The sequence below is a fragment of the Kogia breviceps genome, chromosome 11 (assembly GCF_026419965.1).
Source record: "Kogia breviceps isolate mKogBre1 chromosome 11, mKogBre1 haplotype 1, whole genome shotgun sequence".
Taxonomy (NCBI): Eukaryota; Metazoa; Chordata; class Mammalia; order Artiodactyla; family Physeteridae; genus Kogia; species Kogia breviceps.
This window is the reverse complement of record NC_081320.1, coordinates 72,616,870-72,638,096: the sequence shown is the minus strand read 5'-3', so window position 1 is coordinate 72,638,096 and position 21,227 is coordinate 72,616,870. Positions and strand designations below refer to the sequence as shown.

The window sequence follows — 21,227 nt, the reverse complement described above, 5'->3', positions numbered from 1 at the left end:
TTCTTATCTAATTTTAGTCCAGAGCAGAGGGCATAAGGGAAATTGTAGTAGAATCAAATTTCTACCTGACATAGGTTAGTTATGCACAGACTGGCTGACAGTGATATTTATGTCCATTTTAATTTCTGGAATGTCAATGTCAGAAGGATTAAAAAGGCACCTTATTTTATACAATAAATGTGTTCTTGAATGATGTATCTAAACACATTTGGGGCATTGAAGAATTGGAAATATATACTACGTTTAAAAGGCTGTGTGTGTGTGTGTGTGTGTCTTTAAGATGATTAATGTGCATGTCTTAACTTACATCCCTTGGCTAAAATCAAACAGGAAGTGGGAGGACCCAGGAAAAATGTTTCCTTACCTGCACTACATTTGGATACAGAGCAGCACACAGCATTGCTGATATCAACTTGGGGTTCTCAGCATTTGAGTTAGCCTATGAGAGAAATAACAGCATTAATCTTATAAGTAATGTGGCTATTTCTGTCTATTCCCTGGAAGTTATTATATTTCTCTTGATTTCTATCTTAAAAGCATCTAATTTCTATCACTTTGCTAGAAAAATTATTTCTAAGTAAAAAATAAATCTACTGGACCACATTCACACAGTACCCATTCCAAGAAGCCCACAATTGCTCTGCAGAGATCTAGAAAGTAGTTACAAAGCCAGTGTTCCTAAGGATCAGTCGAGAGAAAGATTCTGGTTCATGAGATGTTCACAATTTCCAGAAAGTACTAACTGTACTTAGAACGGAGTGGCATCAGGTTTCATCTTGAATTGTTCTTCTGATACTTATTATATACAAAACTATCCTGGGTTTGAAAAAGGCTGGTCTGATTAAGAAGACATTATTGGAAAGTCCATTCTACCTCTGATGGACCTACCAAGAACCAATGTGAAATTAAAAAAACAGAAACAGAATCAACAATCAACAGAAAAACTCTTGTTTTTCTGAGTGTTAGCTGACATTTGTGGAAAGAAAATCAAGAATGCCACTGACCCACTGCTCACAGGGCTTCAGTTAACAAGGCCTACAAGTGTTCCTGAGGTAATAGACTATGAGTGTGATCATCAAAGAGAAGTAAGAACTAACTACACATTCTTTACCTCTTCTCCTGTGGCATCCAAGATACCATCTCCTCCTCCTTGGGCCCTTTTCTCAATTTCCCTTGCTCTGAGTCCCTCTTTTACAAAGCCTATATCCGATAACAGTTCAGTGAACTGTCGTTTGAGGCTGGCCATTTCCTGAAAGAAATGGAAAAAAATCTTTAAGCAGGGGCATCAACATATCAAAGGTAAGAATGACTACTAAAACGAGTTAGTTCAGCGTATAGTAATGAGACTCATATGGGTTTACCAAACAGGTATGAAGATTATCTTGTCTGTTCATTCCCAAAAGGGCAGTTTTCACTTATACAAAGCAGCAGTGTAAAACCATTACACAGAAATTCACAAATTTCAGAAAACCCAAAGATCATTTAATTCTAGATTACATTAGAAAAAAAACCCCAGTAATTGGATTTTGGGTAGGTCTGATTTTCCTCGCAATTCTTAGGACAGCCAAAAACGTAGTTTCCTTTGTTTGGAACTCCAGCTCAAGGTGCAGTGTGACACTGTCTAGTTTTTCCTACTTCCTTTCTGCTCAGGTCCTCTTGGTGCCTTACCCGAGCCTAGAGTGGTTAGTTAGTGTTCGCTCTTAAAAGACGCAGAACACCCACCTCAGAACCTTCCCTCTTTCTCTTACTTTGTGGACTTGGCTGGCTCACATTTTCACTACGAACAGAAATACTATTAAGTGGTTTAGATTTAGAAACCCCTTTCTGCAGCTGAGCACAAGTGTGAGAATGAAAAGCACAAACCTCCGTCTGGCATCTGTTCAAATATTAGCTGTATATCAGACAACAGAGAAGCAGATAATGACAGTCAAAGGAATGCAAAGCTAAGCAATGCTACCCTGTATCTGATGACAATTTAAGTATTTTCTTGGACTGTCTCAAGTACAGATGGATAACGTGGCAAAATATAACTAGGAGTTAAATATACCAGTGTTCTATTTCATGACAAGGTTTTAATATCTTAATAAAACTAATTCTAGGACTTCCCTGGTGGCGCAGTGGTTAAGAATACGCCTGCCAATGCAGGGGACACGGGTTTGAGCCCTGGTCTAGGAAGATCCACATGCTGTGGAGCGATTAAGCCCGTGTGCCACAGCTACTGAGCCTGCGCTCTAGAGCCTATGAGCCACGACTGTTGAGCCTGGGCGCCTAGAGCCCGTGCTCCGCAACGAGAAGCCTGTGCACTGCAGCGAAGAGTAGCCCCCGCTCACTGTAACTAGAGAAAAGCCCGCATGCAGCAACGAAGACCCAATGCAGCCAAAAATAAATACATTTTTTTAAAAAAAGTCGATTAAAAAAAACACAAAACATTCTACAATACAATCTAAGCTGGACTTTAGTGAAAAGAGGTAGCTGTTTGATGGCCCTCATAGATCACAGCAAAATCTACATATATCCTAAAGAAAAAGAATAAATTTAGTAAAAAATGTAATTTAAAAGAAATATTATTTTATACTTAAAACTCTTAATGACTCAAGAAAATATTTATTACTGCACCTTACATATAAAATACCCTTTAGACCAGTGCTTCTCAACCCTGGCAGCATATTACAATCACTTGCTGAGCTCAACAACAAGGAAAATAAACATGCTCAGGCTCCACCCCTGGAGCTCCAGATGTAATTGGCCTGGGGTGGAATTCGGGTATTTTTACTTTTTTTTTTTTAGGCTCCCTCAGGTGAATCTAATGTGTAGCCAGGATTGAAAATCATTGCTTTTGTTGTACTTAGAATAAAGCTAGAGCCTTTGTCTTCTCAAAACGTCTCACTACAGTACACCTAAAGGCAGAGAAGAATAAAGGCAAATACTGGGATGGTTTTGAGGTCTCTTACTTCATTTTAAATAACCATTCATTCATGCATTCAATGAATTTTACTGAGCATCACCTATGTGCTAAGTACTGTTCTAGGCACTGGGGATATAGTATTGAACAAAACAGATAAAATCTCGGCTCTGATGGAGCTTATGGGGTAGAGAGATAACTAGCTGTCAGGTAGTGGTAAGTATTACGAACATTTATTTTGTGTTCTATTCCAAGACATCTTCTAATATAGAAATAAAGTCCTTCCTGCTCCCCAGCCTCAAAATTTTTGAGTGAAATAGATGCTTTGTAAAGATATGCACCGTTACTATTCTGGCTTTTCATGCCACTTTGGAAGGGGGCCTAAAATACTGTTTTACAACAGAAGACAGAGCCCTGCCTGTTATTACACAGAAGATAATAAACCTTTCTTTCTCTTTCTTGTGTACTTGTTATTGACATAGTAGCCTCTGATGGACAGAAGAAGAATTAACAAAGAAAATCTGGTTCAGTATTCAGTCTTTGGTTTTAGGGAGAGGGTAAGGGGTTTGGCAATGGTCACAGACCGCTTTGAGAATCTGATGAAGCTATGATCCCTTTCTCCAGAATAATGCACATATGTATAAGGGTATGACTTTGCATACAATTTCAGGGGCTTATGGATCCGGGTTAAGAATGTTTGGTATAATTATGGAAAAAACGGACTTCCAGTAAGCAGTAATCTTCCGAGTGCCTATATTCCACTAGCCTCCACATAAGTTAAACACAGATTCACTGAAAAGAGGAAGAACAGGTCAGTTGAAAGGTTCAGCACAAAAGGCCTGATGTCATAGTTCAGGAGTCTGTTTTACACAGGTGGTAAAGCCAAGCATATTCCAAAAATAACATCTTCAATGTCAAGGCAGGACAAGCAAGATAAAGTTGCAACACCCTCTGGTGCACTACTACAACAGAAAATGAATGAAAACAAATTTCCACAGAAACAACTCACCTGAAGAACTCTTCCTGACAAGAAGTTCTGTCTGCAGTAATTATAACTTGCACGCATACCTTCTTTCGAACTTAGCTGCCATCCCTAAATTTTGGAGAAAATCAAAATGTTACTCTGTCTTTAGTGCCAACTCTGGTAATAAATCTCAGCTATTAGGTTGTATACTTACCTTATATGCTCGTAGAAGGGCCAGATAATCACTGTTTGCAAATGCAAATTCTAGCTTTTTCTGGTTAGCTTCCTCTTTTTTATCCCAGGGAGATACCTAAATGAGGAAAACCAGGTTTGAAGGACACATTTTACCCAAGGTTTCAAATGGCACTTTCCTACTGCTGAAGCCAGGTGCCTTGGGAAGTAGTTTGCGTGGAACAGAGTACACAGTGGGTGGCTGGTTAAAAGTAATTATGGTGGTTAAGTGCCAAGCTAACAGTCCTAACTTGTCCTTGTGAGCCCGTCTGCCCACCCAAAGTAACCTCTACTGGGTCTTTTACTTCCTAGTGGCAAGATGTCCTCAAAGAGCCCCTCATTCTAGAAGCTACATCTAAAATCTAAGATTCTGTTAACTCTGTGGTATCTTTATTTTACAGATTCTTATTCATCTTCTATACTTAAGTCTCCCCTATTTCTATACCCATAATTCATGTTCTTTTCCTTTTAAAAATAATGTTTACAGGTTCTCTTTTCCCCTATAAATTAGTAAAATCAGCTGAGAACTTAATTTTCACTGCCTTCTCTTGCTGCAACATACACATGTACTAAAGACACCAGCAAGAGCAAGTTACACTGAGGCCCAAGCTGTATCACACTGAAAATCATTCTAAACCAACTACGGTGCTTCTCTCTAATTTTCACATATTTGGACACCTTTATAGCTAACACAACAATAATAAAATTTTATTTTCTATTTGAAAATAAATTTTCTTCCTTTTTAGGAAGACTAGTGGGAAAAGGATTACATTTGGGAATTAACTATGTTTACAGAACTCAGCAAATGACAGGTGTTCAGTTTTGGCTAAGGATGACATCAATATTTCTAATGAACAATTTCTGCATTCCAATAAAAGAAAACAGCCAGTGAGAGGTTAGTTAGATGATTTGAGAAATAGGCAATGGAGGCCTTGTTCACAATAATACTGACTGTATGTCTCTGAGCAAGCTACATCACCTAGCCTGGCCCTTGGTTTTGTCATCTGTTGTTAAATGAGGGGGCTGAACTAAGATCTTTTTGCAGATCTGTGAGTTTACAATTCCATGAAGTGTAACATTAAAACTGAAGAAAATTGTTACATCTATTCCCCTATCTGAGATAAGCCATGGTGAAAATAAACAAAAAATGACACTCTACCCAACAACAGCTGAATATTCATTTTCAAGTCTACATGGAATACTTTCCAGGACTGAGCACATACTTAGCCATAAAACAAAGCTTAGTAAGTTTTAAAGGACTAAAATAATACAAAGTATGTTCTTTGACCACAACAGAATGAAATTAGAAGTCAATAAAAGGAAAAAACTGGGAAACTCATAGATATGTGGACATTAAACAGCACATGCCTAAATAACCAATGAGTCATAGAAGAACTAGAGAGGGAAATCAGAAAATACTCGAAGTGTGCCACAACTACTGAAGCCTGCATGCCTAGAGCCCGTGCTCCACAGCAAGAGAGGCCACTACAGTGAGAAGCCTGCGCACCGCAATGAAGAGTAGCCCCCGCTCGCCGCAGCTAGAAAAAGCCCGCGCACAGCAATGAAAATCCAATGCGCCAAAAAAAAAAGAGAAAATACTTGAAATTAATGAAAATGAAGACACAACATACCAAAACTTATAGGATGCAGCTAAAGCAGTCCATGGAAAACAATTTATAGCTGTATATGTCTATACTAAAAAAGAAGAAAGATCTCAAATTGATAAACTTCCACCTTAAGACACTGGAAAATGAAGAACAAACTAAAACAAACAGAAGGAAAGAAACAAAGAGCAGAAATTAATAAAATAGAGAACAGGGCTTCCCTGGTGGTGCAGTGGTTGTGAGTCCGCCTGCCGATATGGGTTCGTGCCCTGGTCTGGGAGGATCCCACATGCTGCGGAGCGGATAGGCCCGTGAGCCATGGCCACTGAGCCTGTGCGTCCGGAGCCTGTTGTCCGCAGCAGGAGAGGCCACAACAGTGAGAGGCCCGCGTACCACAAAAAAAATAAATAAATAAAAATAAAATAAAATAGAGAACAGAAAAACAGTAAGGAAAACCAATGAAACCAAAAGCTGGTTCTCTGAAAAGATCAACAAAACTGACAAACCTTTAGCTAAATTGATCAAGAAAAAAGAGAGAGAAGGCTCAAATTATTAGAATCAGAAACGAAAGGGGATATTACTAACAAGCTCTCAGAAATAAAAAGGACTATAAAATACTATGTTTATATATTAATAAATTAGGTAATTTAGATGAAATGGAAAAATTCCTAGAAAAAGCAAATGATCAAAACTGACTCAAAAAGAAACAGATAATCTGAATAGACCTATAAGAAGTGGAGAAGTTGAATTATAAAAAAACTACCCACAAAGAAAAGACCAAGTAGCTTCACTGCTGATTTCTACCAAGCATTTAAAGAAGATTTAACATTAATTCTCACAAAATCTTCAAAAAAATAAAGGAGGGAACACTTCCTAAATCATTATGTGGCCAGTATTACCCTGATACCAAAGCCAGATAAAGACATCACAAGAAAAGAATACTACAGACCAATAACTCTTATGAATGTAAAAATCCTCAAGACACTAATAAAAAGAACAAAGTTGGAGGACTCAAACTTCCCGATTTCAAAACTTACTACAAAACTAGAGTTTTGTATTTTGAATCAAGACATCATGGAACTGGCCTAAGGATAGACATATAACTCAATGGAACAGAACTGAGAATCTAGGAACAAACCCATGTATTTGTGGTCAGTTGATTACTGACAAGAATGCTAACACCATTCAGTGGGGAAAGAATAGTCTTTTCAACAAATGGTGATGGGACAACAGGACAGTCACATGCAAAAGAATGAAGCTGGATTCTTACTTCACATTACATTCAAAAACTAACTCAAAATGGATCAAAGATCATAATGTAAGCTAAAACCATAAAACTTTTAGGAAAAAACATAGGGATAAATTTTCAAGACTTTGTATTTGGCAATGGATTCTTAACCATGACAACAACAAAAGCTTGAGCAACAAAAAACTAGCTAAATTGGAATTCATAAAAATAAAAACTTTTGTATTTCAAAGAACAGATCAAGAAAGTGAAAAAGGCAACCCACAGTATAGGAGAAAATATCTGCAAATCATGTATCTGTTAAGGAACTTATATCCAGAATATATAAAGAACTCTTATAACTCAATAATAAAAGGTCAAATAACCCAATTAAAAAATGGGCAAGCTATCTGAATAGACATTTCTTGACAGATATAGAAATGGACAATAAGAAACTGAAAAGATATTTAATATCATTAGCCATTAGAGAAATACAGATCAAAAACCACAAATTCACACCACCTAGAACAGTTATAATAAAAAAGTCAGATAATAACAAGTGTTAGTAAGGATGTGGAAAAATTATAATCCTGATAAAATGCTGGTAGAATGTAAAATGCCGCTACTCTGGAAGAATCTAGAAGTTCCTCAAAAAGTTAAATAGGGGCTTCCCTGGTGGCGCAGTGGTTGAGAGTCCGCCTGCCGATGCAGCGGACGCGGGTTCGTGCCCCGGTCTGGGAAGATCCCACATGCCACGGAGCGGCTGGGCCCGTGAGCCATGGCCACTGAGCCTGTGCGTCCGGAGCCTGTGCTCTGCAACGGGAGAGGCCACAGCAGTGAGAGACCCACGTACCGAAAAAAAAAAAAAAAAAAAAAAAAAAAAAAAAAAAAAAAAAAGTTAAATAGTATTTGACCCAAATTTCACTCCTAGGTATACACCCAAGACAAATGAAAACATATGTTCACATAAAAACTTGTACATGAATGTTTATAGCCAAAGGTGGGAAACAATCCCAAATGTCCTCCAAGTGCTGAATGGATAAACGAAATGTGGTATACCCATACAAAGGAATATTATTTGGCCATAAAAGGAATGAAGCACTGATATATGCTATAACACAGATGACTCTTAAAAGCATATGCTAAGTGAAGAAGCCGATCACAAAACACTATATATTATATTGTTTCATTAATATGAAATGTCCAGAAGAGGCAAATCTATGAACACAGAAAGGAGACTGGTGGTTATCTATGAATGGAGTGGATTGGGAGTTGGAGGGAAATAGGAGAGTGACAGCTAAGAGGTGGTTTTTTGGTTTTTGTTTTTTTCACATCTTTTTTGGAGTATAATTGCTTTACAATGGTGTGTTAGTTTCTGCTGTATAACAAAGTGAATCAGCTATACATATACATATATCCCCATATCTCCTTCCTCCTGTGTCTCCCTCCCACCCTCCCTGTCCCACCCCTCTAGGTGGACACAAAGCACCGAGCTGATCTCCCTGTGCTATGCGGCTGCTTCCCACTAGCTATCGATTTTACATTTGGTAGTGTGTATATGTCCATGTCACTCTCTCACTTCATCCCAGCTTACCCTTCCCCCTCCCCGTGTCCTCAAGTCCATTCTCTACGTCTGCATCTTTATTCTTGTCCTGCCCCTAAGAGGTTTTTTTTTTTTTTTTATGAAGTGATAAAAACGTTCCAAAACTGAGTAGGGTGATGACTGCACAATATTAAAAACTACTGTACACTTTACATGGGTGAATTATATTTCAATAAAGCTGCTGAAAAAAGTAGTCCAATATATTTATTGTTTTTAAAAATCAGGCAGGGGCACTTTTTGCTTGCTTGCTTTTCTGGTTTTCCTATAATGAGCAAGTAAAGCAGATACATAAAAAGCACATTTAGATGATTTAAATAAGCTGGCTCTCTAGTTCTTTTTTTTTTTTTTTTTTTTTTTTTTGCGGTAACGCGGGCCTCTCACTGTTGTGGCCTCTCCCGTTGTGGAGCACAGGCTCCGAACGCGCAGGCTCAGCGGCCATGGCTCACGGGCCCAGCCGCTCTGCGGCATGTGGGATCTTCCCAGACCGGGGCACGAACCCGTGTCCCCTACATCGGCAGGCGGACTCTCAACCACTGCGCCACCAGGGAAGCCCTCTCTAGTTCTTAATCTTTATTTGGGGCATGGATTTCTTTGAGGATCCAATAAAAGTTAAGAGACACTGTGCCCTGAAAGATTCACATATAATATACTCACAAGAAAAGTATTAGAGGGCTCACATAACCCTGAAGCCCCCATGGTCCCCTTAGAGACTTACGGACTCCAGTTCAGATGAATGCTGTTTACTTACAAAAGGAGACTTAAAAGCTAAACTCGCAGCAATGGTGAGAGCAGGATCCAAACAGCGGAAGATAGACCCAAACAGCATTAGTTTTCCGATTCTCACATCTACGGGCAGAGAGGCCAAGTGATACCCTAGAGGGGTCAGTTTTTCATCTGGAGTTAATGCTCCCAAGTCTCGTAATCGTATTTTTGAGGCACGGAGAGAATCAGTGTGAGGGGGTTCAATGAGCCGAGAGAACACAGATTGGAGATTATGAGTGCTAAACATCTCTAAAATTTTAATTCTGAAAAAAGAAAACAAAACAATTTGTCATTTTTATTTGTGGTGGGATGACACAAAGAAGTAAGCTTCTTCTGTGAATGAAAATAATTTATAATTTCCCAAATATATGCTTTCATAAACCAAACAATGCCAGTTTAAATAAATTTTTAAAACATCTCTTATGTCTTTTACTTCTCCTAGCAATAAGTTACAGAAACACTTTCAGATTCTGAAATTTACTGAGATACAGAATAAATTTCTCTCTATAAACTTCCAAAATGCTTTTTTCTATAACAGTGGGTTCAAATCATGAAATAAAATTCAAACGATCCACCTACTCTCTTTCCCACATCTGAAATTGCATAATAATTATTTATAAAATTAACCTACATTGTGTCCTGCCTTGTGACAGCTCTTGAAAAGCTGTTTTAAATTATGAATTTAGGCAATTTTCAAAAGAGAAAAATCTAACATATATAAAGTTTATTTATTTCACTTATAATTCCTTTATATTTTTACTAAGGTAATGGAAGGCTCTCAAAATACACCTATTGGATAAAAGAAGAGCTGTAACATCTGTGTAAGTAACTTTTTTCCCTTTGAGTAAACATTTTATGGGCATACTCCCTCAAAATAATGACTCGGTCAAAGAGCATGGATAGTTTTAGAGTTCTTATATATGCTATGCAAAGTTTCAGAAAGGTTGAACCAAAGGTTCTCCAGCTTCAATAACACTGAGTTTAATCATTCATTCGTTAAATCCTATTTTATGATATTTGTTCTTGTTTGTTCATCAGGTAAATAATGGTGTTTTCAAATTGCTTTTGTTCACTTTGTTCTGATAATGAGGGTGTAGATCTCCCCTTGTAATGATTTAATATTGGTGCTGCCCTAGCAGAAATTTCTTGATAAGTTAGATTACTTTCCTGACTTATAAATGTATTCTTAAGCTCTATTTTAGGGCCCTCCTCTGCAATGCAAGAGATCTTTATGTGTAGAAAGTTAAAAGGAATGGTAAAGGCAACACTGAAGAGCTCTTTCTTTGCAAATGAATGAGTTCATCCAAGTCCACGCTTAGCAAAACATCTTCTACTAAGAAAAAGAAAACATGGAACTTAGGGTGAGAAACGTTGGGACCTTTTGGAAGCAGAACACAAGGATCAAGATGTACCTTAGACAGAGCTGTTCCAATGGCACTCTTTGTATTTCTGGTAGCTGCTGCTTTAGAAGCTGATGACTGAAGTGATGGCTGGTGAATAAATGGAAGCAGACCCCAGATGCAACACGACCTGCTCGACCTTTTCTTTGCAGGGCATTGGCTTGAGAGACAAAAGTATCCTCTAAACTTTCCATCCCTTTGCTGGCATCATATCTATAAAGTAAAAGAAAAGGTAAAAAGCAGTTACTTTATAAAAATGTGGCCAAAATTTTACTTAGCATGGACAGAATAGATGAACCATCCTACTTCTTTTTTTTTTTTTTTTCAAATACTTGGCTTGGTTGGTTGCTTGTTTGTTTGTTTATGTATGTATGTACGTATTTATTTATTTATGGCCGTGTTGGGTCTTCATTTCTATGCGAGGGATTTCTCTAGTTGTGGCAAGCGGGGGCCACTCTTCATTGTGGTGCACGGGCCTCTCACTATCGCAGCCTCTCTTGTTGCGGAGCACAGGCTCCAGATGCACAGGCTCAGTAGTTGGGGCTCACGGGCCTAGTTGCTCCGCGGCATGTGGGATCTTCCCAGACCAGGGCTCGAACCCGTGTCCCCTGCATTAGCAGTCAGATTCTCAACGACTGCGCCACCAGAGAAGCCCCATCCTACTTCTGTAGAAGGACAGTGTCCCACATGTTCTGGGGTAGCTGAGTCCCTGGTGGGAGCACTTTGTGCTAATTTAAATGGTTTCTGTACTATATACTACATAGTTTCTTTATTCAATTAAAAAAATATATTTTTCATTTATTTTCGACAAATAAAAATTATATATATTTAAGGTGTACAATGTGATGTTTCGATATACGTATACATTGTGAAATGATTACCAACCTTTTTGCAATTAACATATCCATCACCTCCCATACCAATTCTTTTTCACTCAAGCACATGTAAAGCATATAAGAAAAAGAGGAAAAATAATTATTTCTAAGGTAAAAACTTAAAATTTCTACCTCTGTTTGAAAATAAGATTCATGATCCTAGCTACAGAATCACTCATATATCTACAGAGAGTTTTCATAAAGTATTTTTTCAAACAGTAATCCATGTAGCTTAATAGCATTAGCCTTTAACAGCTGTGTTGCTCCAAATGAGGCATTGTTAGCCCCTCTCTTACATTAGCAAAAGACGATACCTCTTTTCTTTCATTTTCCCAGAATCGATGACATAGACAACATCATCGATGGTTATGGATGTCTCAGCAATGTTGGTGGAAATTATAATCTTCGTTACACCCATAGGAGGTTTTACAAACACAGCCTGCTGCTCTTCACTGGATAAAGATGAATGAAGTGGGTGAACAACACATCTAAAAAAGAAAAAAAAAAAAAGGATTTAGTGTTCTAGTACAAAACACTGAAATTGGGTTATGATGGGTGAATTTCTATTAAAACTAACAATGTGACTCCAAAAATCAGCAGCTTCTCCACAACCTGTCCTCAAGGCCCGGGTCTTCTAAATGGGAAAGTTCTTTCTGACCCTTAAAAAATATTTACTCAGTTCTATGAACTAAAAACCTTGCATCAACTTGGGAAAAACTGGAGTGTAATTCATTAGTAAATAATTACGAGGACTAAAGAGTTGACAAGAGGACTAAAGAGTTGACATTCTACAAGTAACAAGCCTGGAGCACAATAACCAACAAAGAATCATTCCTTTCCCTACCTTTAAATTCAGAGAAAGAGAGACAGAGACAGTCATGTATGCTAAGAAACTTCAGTCTTATATTTCTAGGGGGTGTTCATCTGTCAAGTAGTGTCCCCTTAGATATGAAGACACACCCAGTCTGTCTTACTACTGGAATAGGAACCACTGAAAATTATTTTTTCTCAAAATGGTAGCATTTCTTTGTTGTTATTAACAGTGGCTTCTCCAATCCCCAGTATCTGGCAACTGAAATTACAGTTTACCCTCGAAAAATATGCAGATTAGGGAAGGCCAATCCTCTGTGCAGTCAAAAATCCATGTATAATTTATAGTTGGCCCTTTGTATATGTGGTTCCTCTGTATCTGTGGTTCTGCATCCATGGATTTAACTAACCACGTATCATGTAGTACTATAGTATTTACCATTGAAAAAAATCCATGTATAAGTGGACCCATGCAGTTCAAACCCGTGTTGTTCTAGGGTTAACTGCACATGCAATTTTGCTAAGTCACTCTGCTAAGTAAAGAGAAACATTTTTATATAATGGAATGGAAATGACTGACTCCCTGGAACAAACTGCTTTGTCTATTCCCAGCTGGCATAAACAAACATATTCTTGAGCAGTGACACCAGGGTCGAAAGAGGGTGATGACAGTCAAAGAGATCTTTCTGGTTATTCATTTTCACACATAACTGCAATAGATGATTAAGAATATAGAAAGCAATTAATTAACTTACCGATTACTACGTCTGTTGTTGAATAGAGAATTAGACTGTAGCTGTTCATAAAGCATTTTGATTTCTGCTAGTCCCGGTAAAAATACAAGTATAGCGCCTGGGTATATAAAAAGAATCAATCTGATAGATGTGAAAAAGAAAAAACTAATACAGATTATAATTTTAAATGAAAAATGTAATAATCTGAGATTTTTCACAGTCAATTTTCTTTGTAAAGTCCCCAGGGAACTAAATGGAAAACAAACTTTTAAAATATAGTTTCTGACTTAATAACTACAGAATGAATGAGGTACTATATCTTTTGAAAACAAAAAAAGAAACGATGTGTAGAAAAGTATAATGCCTTACATTATACAAGAATCATTAGCAAAGCTCTTTAAACATACTTCAGTGCACCGGCCCAAAGTAGGGATTGCTCTGTGTTATAACAGTAGGAGTAGTAGTAGTAACAGTGATAATAATAACAATGATAAATATACTAGCGTAACTATAATATTGTTAGGGGTAGCAGCTACTGGGCATTAAATATATGTCAGGCACTGTGCTACGCGCTTTGTAAATGGTTTCTTTTAATACTCAACATAGAGGATTTATTATTGTCTTCATTTTACAAACAAGGAACCTGAGGCATAGAAAAGATAAGGACTTTATTATCCAAGGTTACAGAGCTCGGGAGTAGCAGGGAATTTTATCAGACTTTCCGAAGCCTGTTCTCTTAACCCCATTGCCCTGTGGCCTCCAGGTGTAGAGTCTTCACATGATTCAAACACTCATTATTAGACTCCCATTTAGCCAGGGACTGAGTGTTGACATGTGGACAGCCAGGCCTTCTTTTCAGCCTTCTTCATTTTGGACTTTGTATCGTTAACATCTTTTTGCTCGGTGGGCAAAAGGTAAAACTTCCTCAAAAGGTAAACAGTAAAATTTCCTCCTGAAAAACCTAATAAGTAACTGTACACACAATTGGGGGTGAAAAGGTGAGGAACTGGGGCAAGGGCTCCAGGAAGAGAGGCTGTTCCCACAATCCCCACCATCTCAGGAAGTAGACTCCCTGCCCTTTGCCGTCTCACACTTAAGACAGGCAGCAGTTACCTGGAGGGTAAGAGTGCTTTCCATCCACAATCCACTCTAACAAGGCCTCGATTAATTCAAGATTAACCTTTTCAAAATCCATAATGGACATTGTTTTGATGACTGATTTGCTCACCCCTGAAAGAAAGGTAAAAATCAGGATAGTTACACCTTATTGAAGAAAATATGCCTGGGAACTAAGTGGGTGTCTTGATTTGATTTAATAACACAGATGTTCACATTTAATGTACTGAAATGAACTTTTTCCTTCAGTCTCTCAGAAAATACAGGCTCACTAGAAGCACTTTTTGCTTGAACAATGACCCAAAGAGCAGGCTCTTGCCCCTGCTGGAAAGGCCAAGAGAAGCAACTTTTAACTTTTCTCTTTCCTTCCCCTTTTATCTATCATATAAAATATATTTTATATATATATTTCAGATATATATGTATTATATATATTTATATATTATATAAGTATACTCTATATATATATAATACATTTGATATATAAATATATCAAATATATTTCAGAAAACCCTTCCAGATTCAATCAACTTGTGAGTCAGATGAGCCAAAAGTCCAGGCAACAGTAACTGTGAAAATCAGTGCACAGAGGCCACAGCTTTACTTTACAACAGTGACTTTACAGCAGCAATTTTACAACAGTGACTTTTAACTTTTAGATTCCTTGAGAAAATCATAAAAGTTAGGAATCTTCCCTGAAAAATAAATGTGATTTTTAATGGCTTCACCAATACCCCTGAAGTTTACCCACTGACCCTCAGGTTAAGGGTCTACAATCTCCTTCTAATTCATCAGAAGCCTAGTAAAAGATATACTTCCTTGTGTTGTACTATAAGCCTCAGCTCTTTTAAAAGCAAACAGCAGGGCTTCCCTGGTGGTGCAGTGGTTGAGAGTCCACCTGCCGATGCAGGGGACACGGGTTCGTGCCCCAGTCTGGGAAGATCCCACATGCCGCGGAGCGGCTGGGCCCGTGAGCCATGGCCGCTGAGCCTGCGCGTCTGGAGCCGCAACGGGAGAGACCACTACAGTGAGAGGCCCATGTACCGCAAAAACCCCCACAAAAAAACAGCATATGCCTGGGGAGACTAATTCTCTGAAGACGGCTGCCCTTTCTTTTTAGTTCTTTCTAAAGACCCATCATCTGAAATACAGTCTAACTGGAGCAAAACAATTGTAGTTGGTATGAAGGAAGGGAAGCTTTCTATGCTTTGCTGAAAAGCTTGAAGAGAGGCCAAAGCAGTTGCTAAAAAATGTTGTTCTGAAGAATGAACCCTATGCTGGTAAAAAATGAAAGAAAGGAAGAAATAAGCTATACAAGCAAAAGTGTGGTTGGGTGTGGAAGGCAGAGCAGGAGTCATTTTTATTTGCCAAGATTCCAAATAGCCAGACTTTTCAAAAAGGAGAAAATCAGCTAACTGAAAAAAAGGGAAACGAAAATCATTAAAAAAAAAATTTTTTTTATAGTTTGGCAGGGTTTACTAATCATTTATATATTTTAAAAGACTATTATTATTTTTAAACTAGAAAAAGTTTTCAAAATCAAGCTAGGGAACATTGTTTAATTTTCTGAAAGAGAGCACTGAGATCAACTAGATAAAGTCTTTTTTTCACAGGGAAGAGGAGGCTTGGAGAAGCTAAGTGATCAATCAGCCCAGCATCATACAGAAGCTAGTGGTAGAGCCAGGTTTCCCAACCTCAATTCCTTAGAAAAGAGTTCGCAGAGGTGCTTTCTGAACTTTGATATCTCTGTGCTTGACATTAGAAAGACCGTGGCTTAGATCCAGTCATAATTCTTAAAGAAAACTCTGGAATTTCAAAAGAGAAACCAAAGAGATTTTCCTGTTAACTAATTTAATAGAATAAGGAAATGGGAATTGTCAGCTGGTATGATGTACAGAAAGAACACAAACATTTGAGTCAGACATTTTCATGAGAATCACAAATCCGCACTTACTAGCTCTGGGCACTATACTGTGGATTTGTATTGTCTTATTTAATCTCCTAAATAATGGCATTTTATAGATAAGGAAACTGAGGAATAGAGAGGATGAGGAACTTGCATATAACTGGCTTTATGAGAGCCTAGGGAGCCGAATCCAGGTCTTGTAAGATACAAGTCTAGGCTCTTAACCTTACTTCTGAGGATGTTGGGAAAATTAAGTGAAATGTTTGGGAGCCAGGTATATCTTCCTAAACAGCAGAACAAACGGCTAATGCCTTAATTCCTTTACGATTACCAGATTACCATTTCCCATTCAGGACTGCATCTTTGGTGGAAGGAGAAAAAGGAAAACTCACTTGTCTTTTCTGCTATAAAAGCAGTAACAGGGGTTGGAGGCTCTTACTCCTTGAAAGGTAAACACCTTTTTTTTTTTTTTTGGAAGGACCAAGAGGAGTCGGGGTGGCAGTCCACGGAAAAGAGAGCAGGAAAGGCAACTGAGACCTATCTAGGCTTTAGGAAGAAAGCAAAAGTAGTAACCTTAGGTAGGGTTTCTATGGGTTCGGCCCAGCTGAACGTATGGAAGACTGTCTAGGAACAAAGCTGCGTGGAGTCTGGCATGGGAGGAGGGAGCACCTAACAACATATAAAAAAATGCTCAGCACAGGGTGGGCCCTAAAACAAGACGTCATTTTCGAGGCCTATTGAATAATGCTAAAACTAGTGGGTGAAATTTTGAGGATAAATAGTTTCAAATCTCTCTCCACAACTGACTTATTAACTACAAAGGGAATAAATAGTAACTACACAGAGGAGAAATGTAGGCATCACCTTAACCAGGTGATCAAAGTTAATACTGCTAATAATGGGACGAACCAACATCATGTGCCTCCTGATATGATGCACTGAGAAGGACTCAACATTGTTTCTGTGGCTTTCTAACCAAAAAAGCATAACCTAAAATTAATCATGGGGCAACGTTAGATAAACCCAAACAGACGGACATTCTACAAAATAATTGGCCCAAACTCCTTAAAAATGTAAATCATAGAAGAAAAATAAAGGCTGGCAAATTTCTCCAGATAGAAAGAAACTAAAGATACATGATGACTGAATGCAATATGTAATCTTGGGTTGGATCCTGTACCACTTAAAAAATAGCAATAAAGGACATTATTGAAATAATTGACAAAATTAGAATAGGGACTGTGGATTTAACAGTAGTACTGTATTAGTGTTAAATGTTTTCATTTTGATCATGTCCTATTGTTTGTTTTTGGTTTGGGCCATGCTGTGCAGCTTGTGGGGTCTTAGTTCCCTGATTAGATATTGAACCCGGGCCCCAGCAGTGAAAGCACCAGAGTCCTAACCCCTGGACCGCCAGGGAATTCCCATATCCTATTGTTATGTAAGAGGATGTCCTTGTTCTTAGGAAATACATACTGAAATATTAGGAGTTAAGGAGCATCATATCTGCAATTTACCCTCAAAACATTCAGGAAAAAAAAAAATATATGCACCCAGAGCAAATAATAAAGTAAATGAAGCAAAATGTTAATAATTGGTGAATCAGGGTAAAGGATATATGAGAGTTCACTGTAGTCTTGCAAATTTTTAATTCTGAATGTGAAATCATATCAAAATGCAAAGTTACAAGACACTCAAGAATATAATTTATATTTTACTACCTCCCAATTTTTCTATAAAGAACACATTTATAATCAGGAAAAAACCCACGGGTAAACATAATAACAATTTTAATCTAATATGTATTAGAACTGTTATTTTTCTAAGTTTAAGGTTGTTCTGATGAACGAAAGACAAGGTAACTATGAAACAAGAGCCACGTTTTTCTTCTTCTGGATCATGGCGTGAGAAAAACTAGTTATCTTTGGCATAATTGTAATATTCCCCCCAGGAAGCACATTACCTTTATAGCGGGCCAGGAGCTGCTTAAAATCTAACTGTTGATCTGGCACGGCATCTTTGGTGGAATCCTGATCGTAGAGGTGCAGGGAGAGGCGCAGGTCCTCCTCCACCTCCTCAAATGCGGTTCTGCTGCGCCTCGCCTTGAGCTTCTCCTTTGACATCTGTTTCATGGAGCGCGCATATGGGCTCCCATCCTGTAACACATACCTGAGGAAAGAAGACAAAGAAACGTGTGGGTGTGGATGGGGTCTGTTGGTGAGGAAAGACACTATTCATCTGTTTTCCGTGCTCATTCAGCAGAATGTTGCTCTGCTGCTGCCCAATTCATGTGCTATTCTTCCACCAGTCCAGGGTTCTGTCTGCCGTGCCCTATTGCTGGTGGGGAACACGCTGGAATGCTTTTGGTTCGGTTTTAAGATAATTCTGGAGGCAGTGAATTTGGAAAAGTGAGAGAAAAAAGACAGGGGAACTAGCTGAAAGATGATTTCCCCAGAGATTCACATTCAATGGAAGTGGGATTGGGCCCACAAACCAACAATTTTAATAAGCTCCCCAGGTATGCTTACTGCACACTAAAGTTTGAGAGCCACTGTTTTGGGGTTTTTAGCTTGAGAATACTGTATCATTAAATAACATAGAATTAGGAGGGGGCTTATTAGGAATGGAAGGAGCAGAGAGAAAGAAAAAATTCTGGGTTGAGTTTAAGGTGTCAGACGTCAAAGGTGTTTCCATTCTGGAGCTCAGAGCTCAGGAATGAAGATACCAATCTGGGAGTTCTCAGCACAGGGGTGACAGCTGAAATCACATGAGTCTTAGAGAGCCAAGCAAGAATTTAACAGTGAGAAGAAACAGTGTGAGGATAAAACCCTGGGGAATCTTCAAGGTCAAAGAGTAGGAAGAGGAGCAGAGCTTTCAGAGGGGAGAAATCTGTTGGTATCCAATAGACATTACCACCTCCTACCCAGTAAAGAACTTATACACTCATATGTACTGCAAACTCCTTGAAGGCAGAATAATAATGATAATAATAGCTAACATATAAAAAGCATCTGATATATGCCAGGCACAGTTCTAAGCCCTTTGCAAGTATTAACTCCAAGTATTAATTAATCCTCATAACTCTTGAAGAGGCTACTATTAATATGCTCACTTTACATATGATGAAACTAAGTCACAGAGAGATTAAGCTACTCACCAATGTTACAGTTGGTAAGTAGAGGGATTTAAATACTAGTAGTCTGTCTGCAGAATTAGTACTTTTTCTTTTCCATGTTAAATTCTCCATAGATTTGGTCCATCATTTTTAATTTTTTATTTATTTTTATTTTATTTTATTTTTTTGGTCATCCCACATGGCTTGTGGGATCTTAGTTCCCCAACCAGGGATTGAACCCAGGATACCGCAGTAAAATTGCCGGGTCCTAACCACTGGACAGCTAGGGAATTCCCCACCATTTTTTAAACAGACTTTACTTTTTAAAGCAGTTTTAGGTTCACAGCAATACTGAGCAGAAGGTACAGAGATTCCCCATACACCCCCTGCTCCCTCCCCTATGCATGGCCTCCCCCGTTAGCAATATCCCCAACCTGAGTGGTACGTTTGTTAAAACTGATGAACCCACATCCATACATCATTATCACCCAAGGTCCTTAGTCTACATTAGGGATTCCTGAGTGAGTACTCTTAATATATAATATTGCCTTTGAATTCAAATAATTTGTATAATAAATATTCGCTGAAAGGGGAAAACAAAATGCTCAAATTGAAAAATTAGAAGAAAAATTAACCCATTTATTAGCATCCAGGCACACAGAGGTAAAATAGTAATTCTGTTTTCAAGGACCTTCACCAAACTTTAATTAATATCTTCCTTACCTTGTCACAGCAATTGCATCTTCCAGAAAAAATTGATCAACAGGAAATGTACGACCTAGGAAAACAAGAAAATAAAACAGAAAAGTCTCAGAATACCCGTTCAGCTATCTTGAAACTGTTTGTATATGTAAAATTGTCTTAAAATGAAGCTTGGCACAGTAAGGTACTATTTACTCTGTGGTCTTACAAGTATTCAGAAAAAGCTTTTCATGATAAAAATGGAAGGAGTAGATTCCAGTTAGTAAATAAAACAGAAGTGCATAGTTGGGGAGATGATCATTTGCTAATAAGACTTTTTTTAACCTCTTAAAAAAAATCTGTTAAACCTTTTATACCCCTCTTCTTCCCTGCAGGGGACCTTTAAACAGTCAACAATTGTATTCTAGATCAAGCATATAATTTCATCTTTAAATCTACTGTCGATATCCTCTATAACTAGAACGAATTATTCACCACTCAGTGTTTCCAAATTGTTCTTTAGCAATCAAATGCAGAATGATAAACCAAAGCCCAAGGTGATAAATTAATCCCACAATGAGACTGGGAAAGCACCAAAAGAAGACACAGACTATCCAATTTCACTTGCTCCCAGAGTGGACCAATATCCAGAAGTTTAGCAGAATCCAACAATGAACAAATATGCTATACACAGATACAACTTTTCCCTTTATGATAGATTACCATTATAAACTCACATTTTGATGTCAAACACAACAGAATGCTAGAAATCCTAATAACCTAGACTTTTTTTTAAAGCACATATAAATTAAAATCTCCCAGCAAATGAATATAACATTACCTCTTTATTAATTTCATTATATGGTTATGATTTTATTTGTTATAAACTAATCAATTCTTCTCTAGAAACAGGTATAAATACTCATTCATTTATATCTCAAATGAACTTTAAAATAATTATATTTGCTTATTAGGACAATACGTATTTAATGATGGATTATAATCACCTGGTATAGTGATAACTGGGCAGGAATTAAAATATTCTGAAAAGAGCTCAGCGTTTAAAGTTGCACTCATCAGAATAACTTGAAGAGTTGGTCTCTGCAACACAATGTCTTTCAAAACTAGCAGTAAGAAGTCACTAGAGGAAATAAAAGAAACACCTGAGGATCAAACAAATTTAATACATGAAAATTAATAACCTTTGACATATTTCAAGTAAGTGTAAGACTTATGTGAAAAAAATTTATAACTCATAGAAAGATGTGTCATGTTCCTAGATGTGAAGACTTAATGTTG

The 21,227-nt window shown here is 37.8% G+C and overlaps 1 protein-coding gene across 27 annotated transcripts in view; it reads right to left on the bottom strand.

Moving 5' to 3' along the window:
• The window catches only part of DHX57 (DExH-box helicase 57), a 129,092-nt gene that overhangs the window by 7,847 nt on the left and 100,018 nt on the right, over positions 1–21,227 (bottom strand). For all 27 annotated transcript variants that reach the window (XM_067007740.1, XM_067007736.1, XM_067007744.1 and 24 more), the window contains 12 exons: positions 20,936–21,069; positions 19,971–20,025; positions 18,096–18,301; positions 14,224–14,340; positions 13,132–13,228; positions 11,881–12,054; positions 10,704–10,904; positions 9,278–9,554; positions 4,081–4,176; positions 3,912–3,995; positions 1,112–1,249; positions 365–439 (listed from right to left, as the gene is read on the bottom strand). In XM_067007740.1, the coding sequence (XP_066863841.1) occupies positions 365–439; positions 1,112–1,249; positions 3,912–3,995; positions 4,081–4,176; positions 9,278–9,554; positions 10,704–10,904; positions 11,881–12,054; positions 13,132–13,228; positions 14,224–14,340; positions 18,096–18,301; positions 19,971–20,025; positions 20,936–21,069 (1,654 nt within the window). The remainder of the gene's footprint in view (positions 1–364; positions 440–1,111; positions 1,250–3,911; positions 3,996–4,080; positions 4,177–9,277; positions 9,555–10,703; positions 10,905–11,880; positions 12,055–13,131; positions 13,229–14,223; positions 14,341–18,095; positions 18,302–19,970; positions 20,026–20,935; positions 21,070–21,227) is intronic.